Source organism: Petromyzon marinus, chromosome 29 (assembly GCF_048934315.1).
Source record: "Petromyzon marinus isolate PM22_M1 ecotype Great Lakes invasive population chromosome 29, UKy_Petmar_22M1.pri1.0, whole genome shotgun sequence".
Lineage (NCBI taxonomy): Eukaryota > Metazoa > Chordata > Hyperoartia > Petromyzontiformes > Petromyzontidae > Petromyzon > Petromyzon marinus.
This window is the reverse complement of record NC_133695.1, coordinates 11,728,375-11,751,596: the sequence shown is the minus strand read 5'-3', so window position 1 is coordinate 11,751,596 and position 23,222 is coordinate 11,728,375. Positions and strand designations below refer to the sequence as shown.

General features: G+C 45.0%; 1 protein-coding gene across 2 annotated transcripts; it reads left to right on the top strand.

Moving 5' to 3' along the window:
• Positions 1-1,932: 1,932 nt before the first annotated feature.
• Positions 1,933-22,885, top strand: DUSP11 (dual specificity phosphatase 11). Of its 2 annotated transcripts, none has more exons than XM_076070569.1 (9): positions 1,933-2,183; positions 9,388-9,477; positions 11,137-11,212; positions 13,503-13,637; positions 14,734-14,860; positions 17,490-17,550; positions 18,055-18,101; positions 19,734-19,809; positions 20,616-22,885. In XM_076070569.1, exons 2-9 carry the CDS (start codon positions 9,398-9,400, stop codon positions 21,025-21,027), a joined length of 1,014 nt encoding a protein of 337 aa, XP_075926684.1. In that variant the 5' UTR covers positions 1,933-2,183; positions 9,388-9,397; the 3' UTR covers positions 21,028-22,885. The 2 variants fall into 2 exon arrangements, with proteins under 2 accessions (XP_075926684.1, XP_032818491.1); XM_032962600.2 differs by lacking the exon at positions 1,933-2,183 and adding an exon at positions 6,502-6,746.
• Positions 22,886-23,222: the final 337 nt, after the last annotated feature.

Sequence of the window (23,222 nt, the reverse complement as noted above, 5' to 3'; positions counted from 1 at the left end):
ACCACAACTAGAACATATTTTTTTATTTAAAGCTTTCGTGACTGCAGGGATTCATATTCTTGGTTCTTTCGGTAAAGTCACGTAGAAGGGAAACAATAAAATAAAAAAATATAAATCAATAAAATTCTCACGCCGTTTCGACTGCAACACAAGCAATCAGCATCAGGTGTGAAAACCACAACAAGAAATTTGAAAAAAGTGGCGGTTTTTTTAACGTTAGCACCACGGAGAGCGATTTGACAGTTTGTGCAGATGGACGAGTCCATCTTTGTTCGAAAAAGAGGAGGGGGGAGAAGAAAAATAATGGATCACAAAAAGATCTCCAAAATCTTGAATAAACACAAGATCCAGGTCCGATTCAACACATTACATAAAATCCGTGATCTGGTTCCGTCTGTAAGGGATGTGATTCCGGACATACAGTACCCTGGCGTCTACAAAACTAAGTTGCCTCTGTGGTAGTAGTTACATTGGAGAAACCAAACGCCATGTCTCGGACCGCATCCGTGAACACGAAGCAGACCTAAAACACGGTAGGACCAACACCTCGGCCGTGGCAGATCACTGTTATAATTCAGTAGGTTCACATGACGTTGACTTCTCCAAGACAGAGGTTCTTAAACTCGATTTGGTGCTTTCGTGACTGCAGGAATTATTCTTTGGTTGTTTCTACCAAGTCACGTATAAATAGACAATAATAAATTACATAATCACATATGACGTTTCGATTGCAAAGCAAGCAATCATCATCAGGTACAAATGAAAGAGAAACACACCTAGTAAACTTAGATATATAATGCAACACAGCGCAGAAAGTCGGCAGACACAACAGTCAACACCCTACCTGGTTGATTACGTCCAAGAGAGAGACAAGACACAGAACCGGAGACACAAGCGGAAAGAATGAACAAAGAGACATAGAGAGAGACACACAAATGGGCACACAGAGAAACAACGTCTCTGTGTCGAGGCCTTAAATAGTTAGAGAGGGGGTAGAGAGAGGGGGGGGGGGGGGTTAGAAGAATTAGCATGTCAATGGGAGATTCCACAATGAGAAAACTCCACCGCCAACGCTGCAACAACCGAGGGGAGACAGAGAAGAAGGCAACACTAAAACTAACTTAGTAAAATTTGGAAATGTAATGTAATGCGACGCAGAGTCGGTCAACACACAATTAACACGTGGTCTGGTCGATTACGCCACTCCAAAGATTGCTCAATTAGAAGTTTGAGTAAACTTAGAAATATAATGCAACACAGCGCAGAAAGTCGACTGACACAACAGTCAGCACCCTACCTGGTTGATTGTGTGGTGCCACAACAGCGAAGCCGCTCCGTCGAAATCGGGGCCGTCGCTGTGCTGCTGCGACCGAGAAGCCACCCGGCTCCCATCACAGCACTCTCCCCCCCCCCCCCCCCATAAACACACACACTCACGTAGGGCCTCATGGGGGGGGAGGGGGGCACCTGCCCTGAGTTTTTACCCGAGAGGCCCCCTCGTGGGGGTGCTCCACGGTTTCTCAGGGTCAGGGAATTGGCAGGCACCCCCCCCCCCCCAGGCCAAATGGCACTGCGGCGCCGTGGCTTAATTTAGAATTAAATGACCACGGCGAACTCACTGAGAACCGCAGTGAGGAGATGCTCAAGACACACACGGAGCAGCAGACAGGTGGGGAGCGGGGCAGCGTGGGTTAGGCGTCTCTACCCATGGTGCACCGCGTGCTAGCGTCTCTACCCATGATGCACCGCGGATTAACGGCCCTACCCATGATGCACCGCGGATTAACGGCCCTACCCATGATGCACCGCGGATTAACGGCCCTACCCATGATGCACCGCGGAGTAACGGCCCTACCCATGATGCACCACGGATTAACGGCCCTACCCATGATGCACCGCGGAGTAACGGCCCTACCCATGATGCACCGCGGATTAACGGGCTGACCCGTGATGCACCGCGGACGGGCGGTGCGAGGGCTTTGAAAGGAGCATAAAAAGGGACGCTTTGGGGAAGCACGGGGCCATTTATATTTGACTGGAGATCAACAGGAGGGAGGGATCGAGGAGCCGTCACCTGATTGTTACTCGCACGTCCGTGAGACGGGGCAGAGAACAGCCAGATTCTGTTTACAGCATCATCTATCCGCGACCTCCATCGCTGCGAGGTCGGACGAGGGAGAGAGGTAAGACAAAGGGACGAAATTCGGAGAGAAAATAGAGGGCAGACAGGTCGATTAGGTAACAGGCAGTAGCGAGATAGGTTAGACCTGTCCTGCTGGTCCGTACTGACACGCGCAGTCTAGTTCGTTTATTCGTGGGGAATAAACCGTCCGTCGGGTATAAACCGTGTCGTGTTGTCTCTGTGAGTACGGAGGGGCGGTGCGTGGTGTGGCCAGCCTGCCCGCGGTGATTATTTTGTTTGCGCGTGAGTCATTTCACCCACGCGTTTACGTTCTGCACGGGTGGGTCCACTCGGGGCTCGACGCGCATACCGGGGCAGCAGTAACGCGCTATCACCCTGGGCATTAAAGTACGGGTCCTTCGATCATTAAATGCACGAGTGCGTGGTGTGGCGAGCCTCTGCATCGTGTGGTGCTGGCTGCACTTCGCCCGCGCCAGTACGGGGCCGTGCAGGAGCAGCGGCGCTCACGGCACGCGCCGCGCGTGTAGCGCGTAGAGATCAATTGGCGAGCGGGAATTCCGCAGCCTAATTAGTTGCTTCCGACCGGCTGCGACGGTAAATAAAACAAAATTACACAATTTAAGCACGCGATGCTGCTGCTGGCGGTGGTTACCGCGTGAGTCGAGCTGCGCCGTGAGATGCACGGGTACCCACGGGCATAATCATACCCCGGTTGTTGCAGTTGTGGTCGTGGTATGAATTTAACGGGGGAGTCGGGGGTGTGGTGTAGATGTGGTGTAGATGTGGTGTAGATGTGGTGTAGATGTAGTGTAGATGTGGTGTAGATGTAGTGTAGATGTGGTGTAGATGTGGTGTAGATGTGGTGTCGGTGTAGATGTGGTGTAGATGTGGTGTAGATGTAGTGTAGATGTGGTGTAGATGTGGTGTAGATGTAGTGTAGATGTGGTGTAGATGTGGTGTAGATGTGGTGTAGATGTGGTGTAGATGTAGTGTAGATGTGGTGTAGATGTAGTGTAGATGTGGTGTAGATGTAGTGTAGATGTGGTGTAGATGTGGTGTAGATGTGGTGTAGATGTAGTGTAGATGTGGTGTAGATGTAGTGTAGATGTGGTGTAGATGTGGTGTAGATGTAGTGTAGATGTGGTGTAGATGTGGTGTAGATGTAGTGTAGATGTAGTGTAGATGTAGTGTAGATGTGGTGTAGATGTAGTGTAGATGTGGTGTAGATGTGGTGTAGATGTGGTGTAGATGTGGTGTAGATGTAGTGTAGATGTAGTGTAGATGTAGTGTAGATGTAGTGTAGATGTAGTGTAGATGTGGTGTAGATGTGGTGTAGATGTGGTGTCGGTGTAGATGTGGTGTAGATGTGGTGTAGATGTAGTGTAGATGTGGTGTAGATGTGGTGTAGATGTGGTGTAGATGTGGTGTAGATGTGGTGTAGATGTAGTGTAGATGTGGTGTAGATGTAGTGTAGATGTGGTGTAGATGTAGTGTAGATGTGGTGTAGATGTGGTGTAGATGTGGTGTAGATGTAGTGTAGATGTGGTGTAGATGTAGTGTAGATGTGGTGTAGATGTGGTGTAGATGTGGTGTAGATGTAGTGTAGATGTGGTGTAGATGTGGTGTAGATGTGGTGTAGATGTAGTGTAGATGTGGTGTAGATGTAGTGTAGATGTGGTGTAGATGTGGTGTAGATGTGGTGTAGATGTAGTGTAGATGTAGTGTAGATGTAGTGTAGATGTGGTGTAGATGTAGTGTAGATGTGGTGTAGATGTGGTGTAGATGTGGTGTAGATGTGGTGTAGATGTAGTGTAGATGTGGTGTAGATGTAGTGTAGATGTGGTGTAGATGTGGTGTAGATGTGGTGTAGATGTGGTGTAGATGTAGTGTAGATGTAGTGTAGATGTAGTGTAGATGTAGTGTAGATGTGGTGTAGATGTGGTGTAGATGTGGTGTCGGTGTAGATGTGGTGTAGATGTGGTGTAGATGTAGTGTAGATGTGGTGTAGATGTGGTGTAGATGTAGTGTAGATGTGGTGTAGATGTGGTGTAGATGTGGTGTAGATGTAGTGTAGATGTGGTGTAGATGTGGTGTAGATGTGGTGTAGATGTAGTGTCGGTGTAGATGTGGTGTAGATGTGGTGTAGATGTAGTGTAGATGTAGTGTAGATGTGGTGTAGATGTGGTGTAGATGTAGTGTAGATGTAGTGTAGATGTGGTGTAGATGTGGTGTAGATGTGGTGTAGATGTAGTGTAGATGTGGTGTAGATGTAGTGTAGATGTAGTGTAGATGTGGTGTAGATGTGGTGTAGATGTGGTGTAGATGTGGTGTAGATGTAGTGTAGATGTAGTGTAGATGTAGTGTAGATGTGGTGTAGATGTGGTGTCGGTGTAGATGTGGTGTAGATGTGGTGTAGATGTAGTGTAGATGTAGTGTAGATGTGGTGTAGATGTGGTGTAGATGTGGTGTAGATGTGGTGTAGATGTGGTGTAGATGTAGTGTCGGTGTAGATGTGGTGTAGATGTGGTGTAGATGTGGTGTAGATGTAGTGTAGATGTAGTGTAGATGTAGTGTCGATGTGGTGTAGATGTGGTGTAGATGTAGTGTAGATGTGGTGTAGATGTGGTGTAGATGTAGTGTCGGTGTAGATGTGGTGTAGATGTGGTGTAGATGTGGTGTAGATGTAGTGTAGATGTGGTGTAGATGTAGTGTAGATGTGGTGTAGATGTGGTGTAGATGTAGTGTAGATGTGGTGTAGATGTGGTGTAGATGTGGTGTATATGTGGTGTAGATGTAGTGTAGATGTGGTGTAGATGTGGTGTAGATGTAGTGTCGGTGTAGATGTGGTGTAGATGTGGTGTGGATGTGGTGTGGATGTGATGTGGATGTGGTGTAGATGTGGTGTAGATGTAGTGTAGATGCGGTGTAGATGTGGTGTAGATGTGGTGTAGATGTGGTGTAGATGTGGTGTAGATGTGGTGTAGATGTGGTGTAGATGTAGTGTAGATGTAGTGTAGATGTAGTGTCGATGTGGTGTAGATGTGGTGTAGATGTGGTGTAGATGTGGTGTAGATGTGGTGTAGATGTGGTGTAGATGTAGTGTAGATGTGGTGTAGATGTGGTGTAGATGTAGTGTAGATGTGGTGTAGATGTGGTGTAGATGTAGTGTAGATGTGGTGTAGATGTGGTGTAGATGTAGTGTCGGTGTAGATGTGGTGTAGATGTGGTGTAGATGTGGTGTAGATGTGGTGTAGATGTGGTGTAGATGTGGTGTAGATGTAGTGTAGATGTGGTGTAGATGTGGTGTAGATGTGGTGTAGATGTGGTGTAGATGTGGTGTAGATGTAGTGTAGATGTAGTGTAGATGTGGTGTAGATGTAGTGTAGCACAAGTCGGAGACGACGTAGCTGCAGGAGGCGCCTTCTCTTTTATTCCGTTACACCACTCCGGCGGTTCACACTCACACGGATCGCCTCCTCTCTCATGACCACGTTGCCGTACCGAGACAGCCAACAACTGTGCGGCCGCGCTAATGATCGGGCGAAGGCGACGACGAGACGAGTCCACTGCCAGAACCGGCAGCCCTGAGCTCTCGCTCTCCGCTGCTTTTATTCTACTCGACGCGGCCTGGCTCCGCCCTGGCCGCGCCTCCCTTCTAGAACCCACCAGAGGGTCCCAGGGGCCTCCCGATGAGGCCTTCCGTGACCCTTGCCCCAGTTCCTCCGCCCTGCCGGCACACACACACCGTGTATGTGCTGGACGGCAGCGTGTGCGCTGTCCACCGCAGTTGCCGCTGCTGGACAGCAGTGGGCGCTGTATCACTACACACACATAATGTGCGCACACAATGAACATACTAACATGTGCACACAAAATCTACGTGCACAATGTACGTTAAAAAAAATGTTTTCGCGCATAAAGTGCATATGCAATGAAATATTTGCCGGTTCATTCCAGGATGTTCCTGTTACGCGTCGTCGCTTTAAGATGTTCTGTGTTCAAATTTATTTTGTTGCGGTTGCACCCGACTTAAGAGCCGCATGGCTCACAGGGCTCTACCTAATGAAACTTGAAACTTAATGTGCATTCATAATATACACAAAAATGTGCATAAAGAATGCGCATACATAATATACCTGCAAATCATGCATGCGTAATTTACATCCACAATTTACATGTGTTCATGATACGCAATGTACACACATTATGCATGACCAGCAAATTTCGACTCCACGTGCCGCGCGGTATCGATCCCACACTTTCTAAATCGATTACGGACTTTTGTGAATCGAATCCGGAACTATCGGAATCGATTACGGGAATTTTTCAGAATCGCTTTCCGTAATCGTCGCGGTTGTGCGCGTGGGGAATCGATTTCGCGACGTCACCACCCAGGAAGCTCTGCTCGGCGTGAGTTCACTCGGCGTGCGCGCCCCTCCATAGACAAAGCAGCACACGCACGCTCACCGATGCCGCTGCTCGCTGACACCAAGCAACACGAAGACTCCTCGTACGACGCGAGCGAGCAGCGCGGGAGCTCGCGGGCGAGTCCGTGGGACGAGAGCGCCAGGTCGTCGCACTCCCCTCGGCAGGGGGCGAGCAGGCAAGTCGCAGGCTGCGCGCGGCCTACCCGCGGTGCCATTCTAAACAACGAGCGGGTAGGCCGCGCGCTCTGTGTAGAATACGGTGCGTTTAAAGGACGCCGTGCGGCCGCAGTCGATGTCTTCATGACGTGTGCTGTAGCCCGCAGTTGACAGGGATTAACGCGTGACATTGTGGTGACCGGAGGACTAAACGTAATTTAACTCGGTGAGGTCGCTGACGACGGAGGGAGTCCCGTTGCTTGAGCATTTTTAATGAACCATGCGGTGAGAAGAGCCCCTCCTCATCCCTGCCAGAGACGCATGGAACAACGTTGCCTCTTTGCGCAGCAAGAGCGACTCGGGTTGCATAAAGTTCATGGAGGTTAATGGTAGCAGCACTGGGCCGTGAGGGGATTGTTGAGAAGAGATATGCCATTGATCTAGCAGTGGATAGACAATGGCTCATGTTGATAGAGCTTCTGACCAGCAGTGGATGGACAATGGCTTATGTTGATAGAGCTTCTGACCAGCAGTGGATAGACAATGGCTTATGTTGATAGAGCTTCTGACCAGCAGTGGATAGACAATGGCTTATGTTGATAGAGCTTCTGACCAGCAGTGGATAGACAATGGCTTATGTTGATAGAGCTTCTGACCAGCAGTGGATAGACAATGGCTTATGTTGATAGAGCTTCTGACCAGCAGTGGATAGACAATGGCTTATGTTGATAGAGCTTCTGACCAGCAGTGGATAGACAATGGCTTATGTTGATAGCTGACTCGTGTTGAGCGTGTGTAGTTATACAGCACACCTTCACACTTATGTATACGAGATGCAACAGTGCTCATACTGTATATAATAATACTATAATAATGTAAACACAGCCCTTTGCCAATCCACTGCTGGATGAGGGTTCCTCATATCGTATCGTTCATCTGGTTCACCAAAACTCTACCACGCCGATGAGTGCGAGTTGGTAAAGGAGGTCGCCCAGGACCAGTTAAGGTTTCTACTCGCCGCTGATGTTTGCCGTGGCGAGAGTGGAACTCTGCCATTTGTGTTCATAGCAGGGTTGTTAAAATATATATTTTTGCATTACCGGTAACCGTGTTGGAATACAAAATATTACCGGTTTACCCGGCATGGAAAAATGTCTCGCAACAACAACAAATGGGCGTCTCGACGGTACACGGGTGCACCATAACAGAAGTCTGAAATAAAAATGTGTATCGATAAATCTCTTTATAATGATTTAATTGACCCTGCCGCCAAATTTGACGCTATTCCAAGGTTTATTCAGTCTACTGAAGCTAAAATAAAGGTCAATATTGACCATTGATTTGGGTCCGGGGCACAGGATGCTGCTGCTGTAGACCACCACCAGGTAAAGATGAGGCCCGAACTGACGATGTCGCTGTTACCCTCGAGTGAGCTGCAGACTCTCCCATTAGAAGTTGCACTCAGATTCAGCAGCTGCTTTCCCATTCGAACGTGCGGTGACAACACGAGTTGCGTAATCATTTTTTTTGCCACCGTCTGCCAAGAAATTATGCCGGAAATGAATCGAGGAACCGTCCGACTAAGTCTCGGGCAACGAGGAGTTAAATCTGCCTTTGGAGCATGGGGCTGTCAATCGTCACCAGGCTGGGTGCTGCTATACGGCAACAGGCTGTGAAGCCTCTTCGCGTTCAGCCGCTCAAACACCGCTTCGACATAACATCAACTGATTTTGATGTCCTTCGGTAAAGTCACGTAGGTATACAATAAATCACGACGTTGCGCCCGAAACGTCGTGATCTATTTTATTTTTCTACCTACGTGACTTTACCGAAAGAACCAAAGAATATGTATTCCTACAGTCACGAAAGCTTCAAATCTAGATTGATTTTGATGTACCACCACCACCCTGCAGGATTTTCTGACCGGGGTTGCCAATCACGGGGAAATAAATAATTGCCAAAAAATATGCTTAATGTTTTATACCGCGTACCACCACCGGTGTATGGCCAATACGTTCCAATGTACGTGTTTTAACTCGCAAACAAATGCAACTGCCTCGGTTTAATATTTCGCACACTGTATTTGCCGTCCAGAGCTTACCGGTCCAACTCAATCTCTCTGCTCAGCAGTTGAAACAATGGGGGAAAAAAAATCCTCAATCGCCCCCCCCCCCATTTTCTCTGTCCACCCCGGAGTATAAATGGGTTATACCGCGGTCAATCGGCAGCTTGCGTGTGGTGGGATTAAAGTGTGAGAAACTCCCACCTCCGAGACGTTTGGTCAGCTTGGAAGAGACGATGTAATGCCCGATCCACGGTTATCTGGTTTGACCACCTGATTGTGAAATTGTAGTTGTTGCTCTGCAGCTACATCAGCCGTATGAAAGAAGAAGCATGTAAGAGGATAGCAAATACCCCCGGACATGCCAAAATCGTAGCCTTAATTATGATGCAACCTCTGGTCACCTTTAAAACTATTAAACTTGTTTTATTTCATCAGGTACGGCCCACTGAGCTGTTAAGCTCTTTCAGATGTGTCCTGGCCAAAAATGATAGCTCAACTCAGTGGCTTATCATGTCGACACGTATAGCAGCCAAATACTCTTAAACAGCTGTCTGTATACATAATAACACATTACTGTGCTGTTATCTCACCCACAGACCAGAGCAAATGATCCGTGGTGGGATCGCCTTGCACCGCGGATTGAGTAGAAGCCACGCCATGGGCAAGAAGAACGCCGTCCCAGATCGGTGAGACCCTCTCACACAGCCCTCGCACTTGGTCAGTGCATGAGAGCGGCCGATCGGTGGCACGGGCAGTCAGGTGTACGTTGTGTTTACGTTCTCTGTCCTTTAACGTCATTTAAAATTAATGGTGCTGTTGCCATATTGTTACGTACAGTGAAACCTTGGATTGCGAGCATGATTCGTTCCGGAAACGTGTTTGTAATCCAAAGCACTCGTTTATCAGTTGTGATCACGTGACGCTCGGCAGACAAAGTGTGTACGTGCTCTGCTCGTATTGCTAAGACCCTCGCTCGTTTATTAAATTAATATTTATTTAAAAAATTTGCTCGTCTTGCAAAACACTCGCAGACCAAGTTACTCGCAATCCAAGGTTTTACTGTACTTAGAGCTGAGCGCGCTGTACGTTTGCGTGGTAGGGTGGGCGTGACGCAATGAGTGTGTTGAAAACATCCAATTTTGTAGCTTGTTGAATTATGATCGCAAGACTCCGTTTATCTTGATATATGATAAAATGGCAAATTCTATCACAAGTGCCATTACATATAAGATGGACTTTTAAGGATTTTTTGTAGTTAAATTACCTTTACTGCAGCTGTTACTATCACACAAGGTTTAGCTATTTTTCACTGGCGTATGCCCATGATAATAAAAAAATACACGTTTGATTTATCCAAATATATCCCAGAGAAGAAGGGTGGAAAACGTAACGTTATAGAATGTCGAGCGAAAGTTCCAAAACAACGTCTTATGATCCTAGGAATTCGGCATTGATGGAATTGGCTTTATCGTGGCAGTAACCTTGTGAACTATACCCGTTGCCAATGAAGTTATACGAATATGGTCACACAAGTGATGGCGGTTAAGGCTACGTACCGCATTATAAGGACGCACTCTCAACTTTTATTTGAAATTACATTATAAAAAGTTTGTCTTATAGTCAGAAGAATACGGTATATGTGATGTTACACGCGCACTGTTTTTCTTCGCATTGCCACACTAATTGCACAAGTCAAAGGCGGCAAAGGTTTTTCGTCTATGACTTGTGGTTTTGGAGGCACGGCATGCCTTTCTTCCTTTTGTTTCTGTTGGTCTAAGATGTAAAACAAAGTACATGTTATAGTTCTTTGTAAGCCATCTGGCTACCATGAGAGATTCGTTCATGAGGCTATCCACATATACAAGCACAGAGACAATTTCAACCAAGAAGATGGATTCTGGCTTAGCAATCATTGGAAGGATTTGATAAACCATTTCAGGTCTTAATTAATTGTTCATGCTTACGGTGGCTTTCAGAGAGCATACATTAATTTTTCGTCTCCCCCCTCCTCTTTTCAGAACATAGATGGACTCGTCCTTCTAAACAAACTGCCAAATCGCTGCCCGTGGCGCTAACGTTTTTTATTATAAATAAGTACACCGCTCAAAATAAATAAATAGATGCGGACCGGCACTTCTTTCAAATGTTTCTTGCCGTTGGTTTTTTCACACCTGATGATGACCGTTTACGTTATGGTCAAAACGTCGTGAGAATTTTTATTGTTTTATATATATTATTATTTTATTGTTTCCCTTCAACGTGATTTTACCGAAAGAGCTAAGAATACATGTTATAGTGTTTGTTTTCATGTTACATTCGTTTGTTTTACAATTTTGTCCCATCAGGTGGGAGAATTATGTTCCTGTCGGAAAAAGGGTTAAAGGAACTCGCTTCATCTCATTTAAAGTGCCTCTGAGACAGGCAAGTGCTGGACGTTTTGAATTATGATGATTGCATTTCCACGTGTGTGATTGTGTCTTGATTTTGTGTCCCAAGATTTATCAATCAAATTTTCCACAGACCTGCATCCAAGAAAACTAAATGATCAGTGCCACCCCCGACTGCAGGCAATTACAGAACTGGCCCAGTATAATAACACCATCACCCCCCCCTCTTTACTCCTAATTTAATAGTTCCAGTTCAGTACCCTGGGCTTGGTGGGAAATTGCTGAAAATAATCTCGGCAATTTAACAAGATGTTTCTTCACAGCTTGGGCAAAACTTATATTTTGAGAGAATGCAAAAACATGTCGAAAAGCTCTTAATTGCATTTAGTGAACATCTTCAAGAATAGTTGTAATTTACTGGCTCATTTTACCCTGTGTTGATAAACAAAGAACCCAATTAATGTACAGTTTTTCACGTTTTTCACAATTATAGCATTAGAATTCAGTCATAATATAGGTATTTTTGGGTTAGATTGAATAAATATAAATGTGTCATTAAACCCGCCACCACCCGACACAGCCAATTAGTAAGGTTTGTCACGTAAACAGAACGTGCCAATTCGTTACTCGTACAGCACACCGGTGTGTTGGAGAGCAAATCCACAATATTTACAATCCGAGTACGACATTTCGCCAGTAATTACAGCTAGCTTCATCAGGCTACAGCAGGGTTTAACGAGCAATTTATACTTACGCGAGCTAACCCAAAACCTATATTATGGATGATATTGGTCATGAAAGCTGATGTGTTAAACATTTAATTTCTGGTCATAATTTGTAATAGATAAAATGCTGCAGGATGGAAGGAGCCAATATGCTCATGAATTGGCGTAGAGTGGAGCACCATGCCCTCCGGGCTCCTCCACACAACCCACACCCCAAAAGCACAATTGTTCAGAGTCTGCACAATGATGAGAAGGTTCCAGCTATCTGTGGAAACCTTCCACCATCATTGGCCCCACGCTAACGCCGATCAAGCGCTGCATTTGTGCTACAAGTAATGTAATGTTTAGGTTAAATAAGTGGGAAGACAGCACGATGAGGTTAAATGTAGGGGTCATGCAGGGGAAACGGGAATCACACCTGCGGAAAATAATAAAAGGAAGGCGCCTGGAAGAAAGATTCACAAATGGAGATGGAGGATTGTGCAGAAAACCTAAAAGATACATATTGGCACGAAAGAAGGAAAGAGGGGAGTTAACGTTCTGTAGGGTGAAGGCTTGGGTGCTTTGGGGGAAGAGAGGCCGACAGTCACCTACTGCCCTACAAGTGTTTGTGCTGATGCTGACAGAACCATGAAGTTCCCTTTCCAGGATGACTTGTGTCAACTCCCTTTCACATGTAGCAAGGAACCGGAGCACTCGGAGAAAACCCACATTTGAAAGGGGGTAATACTCTCCCGTGCAGAATGGACAGATAATATTAGTCCTCACTTTGCTCTCCTGCCTTCTCCTGGCAAGCCTTAATGCCCATGTGAAGAGAGTTTTGCAACATTTGCGCGATCCACCAACTCTTGCTTTTCACGGTTATGGATTACGGGCGTGCTGAGCCATCACCGCCCAGCTAAGATGACACACGCAACAAAAGAACATTTGTTTGAGTTTGTAAATGATGCTGAAATGCAAACTTAACCATTAATTTACAATACATTTGTTGGGGGGGTTGCATTTCAGAAAGGTAAAATTGGTCGATAAGTCGAGTTATGATAAATAAAAAAAATCCACTTGTTTACAACTATCTTACGTGCAATGTCAGGTCACCGATAAGTCATAAGATGATGCAAGTTTCCTGTTGCAGACCCACACATTCTATAAAAATGCTGCACATTTAAAAATAATTTCCTGTATGACACAGCTTCCAGAAACATACCAACAGCTTTTAGGGAATCCACAACAGGAACTACGTTATCTATATTTTAAAGATGTGCGCCACCACCATCTGAGTAGTGGCAGAATGCGTGCATTTTTGTGTACGGATTTGGCCGTACAGAAACTGCTGCTTGGTGAATGGGGACAGTTATTAAGCCAAACTGGCCATTAGACGGGCTGCTTGAATCAGGCAGAAAATCCTGATAAAACAGACCATTTTTCCCACCCAGCAATGTATTCCTTGTCATGTCTTATACCTATCCGCTGTAGTGAAAGAGAGGGACCTGAGTGGCCACGTTGTCCACCGATATTAGGCGCAGTGCTGTAATGGTGTAGCGCAGTCGTGGGCGTAATACCATCGTTTAATTGGTGTGTAACTTTGCTGTGTAATGTCAGGCCATCTTGGATCATCTTGAAGCAGAGGTGACTCAGATGAGCCCATTAGGACTGCTGGAGAACATATCAAGGCAAAACGAAAGCCTCGGATTGGTTATTGACCTTACAAACACCACACGCTACTATGATCCAAAGGTAAGTATTGTGGCCTTGCTGAAGCACAGAATGTGCTTGTTTCTTTGGTACTGGGGGTTACGTGGGCTCCTTATCTTCGCCAGCAATTCTAAAAATCGCTGCTTTTGTCAACACCGATGTTGTATCATTGACTTGAATGGCTCTCAGAAGTGCAATTTTGGAAATTACAAAGGATGAATAAGACAGGAGCATGAACCCATAATGATCTAATTCACCATACCGCTTTGAACCGCTCTATCCAATAAATGTTTGGAACTTGCAATGACGTTCTAGGCATATAAAATAGGCTGGAAGTTGTTCCAGTCGTATGGTCTCCCACTGAAGTACATTGTATGGTTCTGCTATCATAATGCATTATTGAAAGTGTAAAAACTGCCTTGCGTAATGTTTCATTCAATGCTTATTTATTACATGGAAGTCCCATTTAACCGTTTCCCAGCTAATTTGCAAGGGAGGTCCGTGGTGCATCAGCACAGAATGAGTACAACATGAAAATGATACGTAGGGAAGAACAGGCAACAAAGAGAGCAGAACGCATTGGAGTTATAGGCAAAAATATTGCTTAAAGAACAAAATTAACAATAGCATTCCCTTGTTATTCACGAGGGATACGTTCCGGAGATGCTCGTGAATAGCAAATTTCGCGGATAATGATATTGGCCCACGAATATCGTACGCACAACATCTGCAGATGCTTCTAAAGCTTTGAGAAGTTCCCTCTTTATCTCGCTCATCTCTCTATCTCATCACTTTCTCATCATTGTATCTTTTTTTTGCATCACATTCTCTCAATGCAGTCGTGTAGAGTTCTAGATGCAATTCGCAAACGGACAGAATCGCGGATAGCAAGTTCGTTAATAACGAGGGAATACTGTATGTACAAAATAGAGGCCTGTTGTACCGAAAATAAGAACGGGGTAATGAGCGGTTGGAGAGGAGATGAGCACTTGGTGATGAATCATGTTATGTGTCGACCAGCTTCTGTATATGCTCATTTTTATTTTCCAACTTGTTAAATTGTAAAATATAACATTATGTAAATCTACTTTGTGATCACTGAAATACTGAGCTTAGCAATTTGTCTTTTTTTATTTAGGAACTGACAAAAGCAGGCATTAAGTATGAGAAAATATTCACGATGGGCCATGAGGTGCCGAATGACAAAACCATCGCCCATTTTAAAGAGACCATCAAGACCTTCATTGGAGAAAACGGCGAAAACGGTGGGTGACGAACACTTGCTTGCAATACGTTTTAGTTGTCATGAGGTTTCAACATTTTACATCAAGCGTTCACCCTTGGTTAAGAAGACGCGACGTTATGCGTTGTAAACGTGAAACGTGCACGAGAGTCGTGAGAGGCGAATGGACGGAGGCGAGAGAGAGAGGTGTTTGAGGTGAACAATTGACAGTTGCAAGTGGATGGGATGAGTAGTTTGAAGAGAGAAGGTGGGCAATTGGGAAGGGAATGGAACGCAGGCAAGTGGGAGACGAGAAGGCGAAGGGGGTGAGAGATGGGAATAAGGGAACAAAGAATGAGTTGATTGATGGAGGGGGGAGGTGGGGGATGGCAAGGAATGATGAAGAGAGGGGAGTGACTTGGGCAGGTGGGGATAGAAATGGAAAAGACAAGGTGGAAATTGCACCATGAAATATTGAGATCAGAGAATGAGATTCAGTTGCTGCTTCCTTGAAATAATACTATTGACTAACAAATAATACTATAGACTAACAAATAATACTATTAAATTTCGATTTAAAGCTTTCGTGACTGCAAGGATTCATCTTCTTTGGTTCTTTCGGTAAAGTCACGTAGAATGAGAATAAAATAATAAATTGATAAAATAAAATAACACAATAATATTCTCACGACGTTTCGGCCACAACACAAGCGGCCTTCATCAGGTGAAGGGACGAGACTGTCTGGTAGGACAGCGCTGTCCTCCAGACAGTCTCGTCCCTTCACCTGATGAAGGCCGCTTGTGTTGTGGCCGAAACGTCGTGAGAATATTATTGTGTTATTTTATCAATTTATTATTTTATTTTCATTCTACGTGACTTTACCGAAAGAACCAAAGAAGAAATAATACTATTGACTAACAAATAATACTGTAGACTAACAAATTATACTGTGGACTAACAAATGATACTATTGACTAACAATACTATTGACTAACAAATAATACTATTGACTAACAAATAATGCTGTAGACTAACAAATTATACTATTGACTAACAATACTATTGACTAACAAATAATACTATTGACTAACAAATAATACATATGGACCAGGGGTCCCTAACCCCCGGGCCACGGACCGGTACCGGTCCGTGGCCTGTTAGGAACCAGGCCGCACAGCAGCAGGAGGTGAGAGCGGTGAGTCTGTGCGTGGCCCGCCCCATTATTTTATTATTTACCACTTCCCTCCGCGCCTCTTTCCCGCACTGCGCACTTGTCTCAGTCACGGTTTTTGTAAGCCCACAAGCTGACCCCTAGTAGCCACAATGAGTAAGCCCACAAGCTGACCCCTAGTAGCCACAGTGAGTAAGCCCACAAGCTAACCCCTAGTAGCCACAGTGAGTATGCCCACAAGCTCTAACCCCTAGTAGCCAAAATGAGTAAGCCCACAAGCTAACCCCGAGTAGCCACAGTGAGTAAGCCCACAAGCTCTAACCCCTAGTAGCCACAGTGAGTAAGCCCACAAGCTAACCCCTAGTAGCCACAAGGAGTAAACCCACAAGCTAACCCCTAGTAGCCACAATGAGTAAGCCCACAAGCTGACCCCTAGTAGCCACAATGAGTAAGCCCACAAGCTGACCCCTAGTAGCCACAGTGAGTAAGCCCACAAGCTAACCCCTAGTAGCCACAGTGAGTAAGCCCACAAGCTCTAACCCCTAGTAGCCAAAATGAGTAAGCCCACACGCTAACCCCTAGTAGCCACAGTGAGTAAGCCCACAAGCTCTAACCCCTAGTAGCCACAATGAGTAAGCCCACAAGCTCTAACCCCTAGTAGCCACAATGAGTAAGCCCACAAGCTCTAACCCCTAGTAGCCACAGTGAGTAAGCCTACAAGCTGACCCCTAGTAGCCACAGTGAGTAAGCCCACAAGCTAACCCCTAGTAGCCACAATGAGTAAGCCCACAAGCTGCTAACCCCTAGTAGCCACAATGAGTAAGCCCACAAGCTAACCCCTAGTAGCCAAAATGAGTCAAAAACAAACGTCGCTGGAGAGCTTCTTTGAAATGGGGGAAAGACCCGATGATGAACCCCCCCCCCCCCCCCCCAGTGCGTGAAAAAATTGTCTTCCCTATGAAACCGGTCCCTGGTGCCAAAAAGGTTGGGGACCGCTGCTCTTGACGAACAAAAACAGCAATTGCTGCAGCTTTTAGTTTTTTCCACCACAGCCACGAGCGGAGTAATACCATTGTGTGTGCATCATCATTATCGTTCTGCTAGTTAATCGGTATATTGTTTTTTTCCAAATCTGAAAGTGGAATGACAGACCTCTCTCATGAAATCAACAGTATAATTACAGGTGGTTTTGTTCCGGTCACCGAGGACGGCTACTATAAGGGAACCTGTTCCACATGAAAGAAATGCAGATGGCTAAGGGGCAATGGTGAGATGCACATGCGAGAGAGAGATTGGAAGAAAAAAAACTGATGAATACTTATCTTTCAATAAAATAAATAGAGAGACACACGGAACCAGGGGGTTTAAATGCGTGGTAGTTAGCTTTATCAAGAGTTTAATCGCATTAAGGCAGTGCGAGACTCTAAACGATCGTTCTCGCCATGTGATTGTGAGCTTCTCGTAGGGCAGATTGCTGACAGGTGGCATTTTATGTTTCAGACAAGCTGATAGGCGTGCATTGTACTCATGGAGTGAACAGAACTGGGTACCTGGTGTGTCGGTAAGTTCAGTTGCACATTTTCTTTAACTGTCTTCTCACATTTATTTGTAAGTAATTATAAAAGACACTGGTCCAGAAATTGTCACGTTTATGCAAATGTTTGCTTAACATCAACCTGGAAGACCGTTATATTGATGGTATAAAATGTATTTTTAAATTATATGGAGATAGTCACAAAAGCTTTAAATCGAAAAGAAGTGATGTATTTATTAGCCGGAATGCTTTAATTCAGCCCCTTGGTTAGATTTAATTCGTATAATTATTGTTAGGATAATTAGTCATTAGAGGTATAAAGGTGACACCATTAAAAAGATCTCTGGTGGGAGGAGCCATTACATCTTACTGGGGGAGAAGTCCTCTCCACTGTTCATTGGAACTGGATTAAGGAAAGATGAAGCCATTCAACCTTCAAATGATTAAAGTTCATCATTAATGCCTAAGCATGATGCGAAGAATATCAAGGGATATGTTATATCCGCACCTGTACGTTCTGTGTGTTAACAGGTATCTTATCGATTGTGAAAAAATGGAGCCAGACGAAGCGATACAAGGTGCGTATGTCCGCACAAACGAAGATGTTTAATGTGTTTAAGTCCACAAATAATCGCAGCCGATCATCGCGCGCGTAGTTTGGCGAGGGGCCGTTTCGTCAAACGTGTCACCTCTTGCGGCAGCGCCCGCAAAAAAAACAGCTTTTGTTGCCATCCTGCAACCGGTGTCTCGAGTTATTTGTTTGATCCACGTCTCATGGGGGCGACCACGGGAGGGGTAGCGCCATTGTTTAAAGGGTCACGGTTCACGTCGACCGCCAACTGAAGTGAACAATTTACTAGAGTTTGCGCATCAAGACGGGGCGACGGAATCCACAGTGACAGCCATCTCCTCCCTCGAACTGAGCTCACTTAATCGCCAGAAGGACCGGTCGTAGATGAAATGGTGACATTTCTGACACAGTCGAACCGTCAGACGCCGAGAAGGCATCTCTGGCATTGCATGTGGATGGACTGCAACCGATCCGAACTCATAATATAACAATAGGTTTTACCCTTTCTGGCATTAAAACAAATGTTAAGATGTTAAAACACCAACCAGGAATCTTTTGCAAGGAATCATGTATGCATTCACCACATATACTTGTGGTGAACATGCACGCATAAAACATTCGCTGGTAATATATCCCTTGTCTTTGAAACGGATTGGTCCACACCGGAGACAGCTTCCTTTGGAGCAGAGGTGGGGAACCCTTTTTCTGCCAAGGGCCATTTGGATATTTATATAACATCATTTGCGGCCCATACAAAATTATCAACTTAAAAATTATCCCGTTTATATTTGGTCAAACATTTAATTAACTCGCCCCTAACGTGATGGCTGGAACTGCTCTTTTCGCGAGGCATGTGATGATGTTAGCCGGCTATTGATGATGTTGCTACTCGCAACTGCTTTTCCAGGTTTGCTCCTAGATTTGTTGAATTTCGAGTCCCACCTGCGGTTGCCTTGGCAGGGCCACACCGAATGATTTTGCGGGCCGGACGTTCCCCACCCCTGGTTTAGAGCCTAGTCTCACTAACAATGTTAGACCAGAGGACGACAAAAGGAAAACAGCACAAAGACAACGCCACCGTCAGGGCATTGAGAGCTCAGGGTGAGCAGCTCCATCACGGGGAGACCTCCCTTGTCCGTATCAAAATCTAGGAATAGGGTTTTACCCTTTCCGGCAAATCAGCTTGAAGCATTGTCCAGGCCTCCGCACCATACAACGAAACTGACAAAACACTCAGCACTGGTGGACACTCGGTTTGGTTCCCAGACTTGTTTGGGACTGAATGCGGTTCCGGCCGTTCATGATTTCTGAGGCCAGGCCAATTCGGTGCACTACATAAGGTCTACTTTGTCCATCGGTGTCCTGTGCGGATCCCAGGTAGACAAATTCCCCAATGGCTTTGACAGTGTTGCCCTTGATTACGCTGGGTGAAAACAAAAGTCCACTGTTGTCCATGTGTTACCATAGAATTGTAGGTAATTGAACGCGACACATGGGCCCCCAAGAAGAGTGGCGCTAAGTGAAAGGAATGTTAACTTTGTCATCCCTGTAAAAATGTTTTATTGAAAGATCACAGCTAATGCTCATTACCACACAGCTGTACTTGCATCGTAATAAAAGTGTTGCGTGTGGTTGTCAGCCTTTAACAGTGCTCGAGGTCATTCGATTGAGAGGGAAAATTACCTCAAAGATTTGAAAACGAGGGATTATGCAAGGTAAGAGTTGAGTTTCTTTATCTTTCCATGTGATTATTGCAATACGGTCGGCTCTCAAATCATCCCTCGTCAGCCATCTGTGCATGCGAACATGTAGCAATCGTCTCTTACCCACCTTTGTCCCATGAGGTCTTACCTCATTTCCCCCGAATGTTTTGCAATACAGTAAAGCCTTAATATTCCCCGGTTTTTTTTGTTAGCGTATCGACGATACTTTGAGCGGTTTTTTTTTCATCGTCTGGGGTTGTACCTTTTAAACGTTCGCGGCCGTAGCGCGTTAACTAGCGGACAAGAAAGTGGCGAGGCTTAGGAGCGGCGCGTACCGTGAGAGCGCGACTCGCCCCCCCATGCCTCCTCTCCCCCCCCCCCTCTCGGCCTGCCGCTTGTCTCTGCCGCACAACGTTTACACGCGGGTGCTTTCCCTTGACACATCTTTTTTGTTTATTACGTACTCTGTAATGTTCACTTGCTCATTTGATATTTGCACTTTTAGGTAGGTTTATGTTCGTCATTATTAAAGGTGAGTTTAATAACACAATGATATTATACGTTCATGTTTATGCCCCCTAACTCTATTTTCCTGATGAACTTGAAGTATTAATATCCGCACCGTTCTCCAGGAACGTATCCGCCGGCAATATCAATGATTTACTGTACCGATTTCAGATCGATATGTTTTTTTTACATAAACATTTCTATACCCTCTTGGCGCACAATTACTTTAGGTGGTACTGAGCTTAGTCTAATGTTGAAAGAAAGAAAGATGATGATGTTATTAAGCTATTGCTTTGTCTTTATGGTTGAAGGCACTCGAGTGCAGCTTCGTGTCCTGCGCAAGCCTCTTCCAGCGTTTTCCACCCCTCTCATAGTGGTCAAGAGAAAACGGCCTCTCGGAAGACCCTAACAAGATTGGACCACAGAAATGACCAAAGAGCAAGAGTCTACCAACGACCTCCGAGTCGCAGATTTCACCAAATGCCACCACAAGACACACGCATGGATTGGTGGTCTCAAACGCCAGCAGTGGGAGGTTATCAACAGGACTACTTTCACCATCCTGAAGGAGGATATGTGCAAAATTACAGCCAGAGTTTTAATTATCAGCCATTCTGGCAAATGCAGCCGCCAATACCGTTTCACCAGCAGAGGTTCCAAGCTCAAAGTTTTGACCAGCAAGATGAAAGACTGTGGTGGCAGTGGGCAGAAAATCAACAATGAGAAGATCGTGTGGAAATCAATGGCACAGTGCATGGCCAGAATGTGATATACTCGCAACAAACATTTGCCCATGACTCGATCGTTACCAATGGAAAAATCATAAAAAAAAATGTGTTTGGCCCTTTCTTCAAGGTGTAAGTTTAACTCAATATTTGGAACTGTTCTGGAGAGAATGTGGAATATTGTTAACCTTTACGTACAAGGATCTGCCCTTGAAAATATAGTATTTCTAAATTTTCACAATTTACATTTTTCATTGAGACTGTAAAAAGGCGTAATATAAACGTCTTAGATTATACTTTTTATATCGTGATCTCCTGACAGAAATGCATTACGAATGGATGATAATACTCAGTTGTCTAATAGTTTGTCTGGATTTATATAAGTATACGAAACTATTTTTGCTACTTAAATTTGACACCGAATAATTTCAGAAAGTGGTGTACAGTTTAATGTGAAAACACATTAGCAATTATTCGGGAACAAATGTGTTGCCACTGGAGCTGGGAAATATTCCTGCCGGAATGGTATTGGAATCCAAGGATTCCACCCGAGGCCAATTCCTGGAGGTGCCCGTTTGAAGGAATTCACGATTCAGCCAATCCCACGATTCAATTCGAGATCGTATCCATGAGGATTCGTATATAAACCGCATCGCAGACAACGTGTTTCTGAGACTCCCAGCTCTATTCGACATGGCAAGTTTGCTTTGTCTTTTATTTTTTGAGAGGTGTTTTACAATAGTTCACTTTACACAATGTACATGTGCAATTTATTTTAAGAAATTTTATTAAATCACAGCTCGTTTGTCAGATTTTTGGGTTGGATCAATTTATTAAATTGGCATATTTGTACACGTGTGGCAACTTTATATATTGGCCGTGTCGGGTGGAGGAGGGCGTACGACACGCATTCTACTTATGCGGCGATCCGAGCTGAAAATATGAAATAGATTCGCCTGGAAAGCCGGCGTTTCAAATTTACAGCTCGTTTTATGCATTTATTTTATTCTGCAAATGGCACCACAGCAGGGGCTCCTTACACTTGGTTCCGTGTAATATTCTTTGTGAAACTCTCCGCAGTGCATTTACATGTTGTCTTTGTTATGGTGCGACAGTGTTCGTACTTAAATGCGGGCTTCTGGCACGCTATCGGGAGGATCGTTTCGCATCGGGGCATTGCAAGAATGACGATGAATATTAACACCCGCGGGAATGGTTTGTCATATTCGGTTTAGATATCCGTGCTTTTGGCCTTTGTTATAAAGCTGTGGGTTACGACTGCACCGTGTGGTCAGACTTGGACCCCCGAGTTGGTAACGGTGACGTTTTAGTCCGGGTTCGCAACTAAAGCAACATGTTGGTCTGATGGCACAATATACATTTTTGCTGCTTTGGATTTTTTTTTGTCGACTAAACCTTGAAGTTGAAGAGTTGAACGACGGTGTGGTGACACCTACCGCATTGGCCATGACCTTCGCAAAACGGGACACGATACATTTAATCGTTCGCCGTGGATAATTTAAGGTTTACGATTATTTCCACGATGGTCCTTCTAACCGGGATCTTTGAATTCCTTTCAATTATTATTGATGCGAAATTGCAATGGCGTCTGTGGCCAAAGTGAAATTTTCACTTCCCCCCCCCCCCTACCATGCCGCCAGTCACCAATTCATCGATATAAAATATGTCAATGTGTGTACATTCAATCGTAGACATTTGTGCTTAAGTGTCCGCAATGCGAGTGTCACGTGCACTTGGTGTACAACTCATTTTTTTAGAACTGCTTCTTAGAATGAAAAATAAGAATAGGTTTTACCCCTTTCTGGCAATAAAACATGTTAAGATTTTGATTTAAAGCTTTCGTGACTGCAGGGATTCATATTCTTGGTTCTTTCGGTAAAGTCACGTAGAAGGGAAACAATAAAATAATAAAAATTTAAAACAATACAATTCTCACGACGTTTCGACTGCAACACAAGCACTTAACATCAGATGTGAAAACCACAGCGAGAAAATTTGAAAAAGTGGCGGGTTTTTTTTTTACGGTAGCACCACGGAGAGCGATGTTAAGATGTTCAAACACCTTTTGCAAGGAGTTAAGCCTGCGCTAAACCACAACTACTTGTGATCATGAAAACAATACATGCTCTGATAATATTTGCATTGTCTTTGAAACGGATTGGCCTACACCAG

What these genes read in the sequence shown, in the direction of transcription:
- DUSP11 (XM_032962600.2), top strand. Translation starts at nt 6,613, where the DNA reads ATGCCGCTGCTCGCTGACACCAAGCAACACGAAGACTCCTCGTACGAC. An exon ending in CACGCTACTATGATCCAAAG is followed by an intron (nt 13,638 to 14,733) that starts GTAAGTATTGTG and finishes TTTTTTATTTAG; the next exon opens with GAACTGACAAAAGCAGGCAT. An exon ending in TGGAGAAAACGGCGAAAACG is followed by an intron (nt 14,861 to 17,489) that starts GTGGGTGACGAA and finishes TTTATGTTTCAG; the next exon opens with ACAAGCTGATAGGCGTGCAT.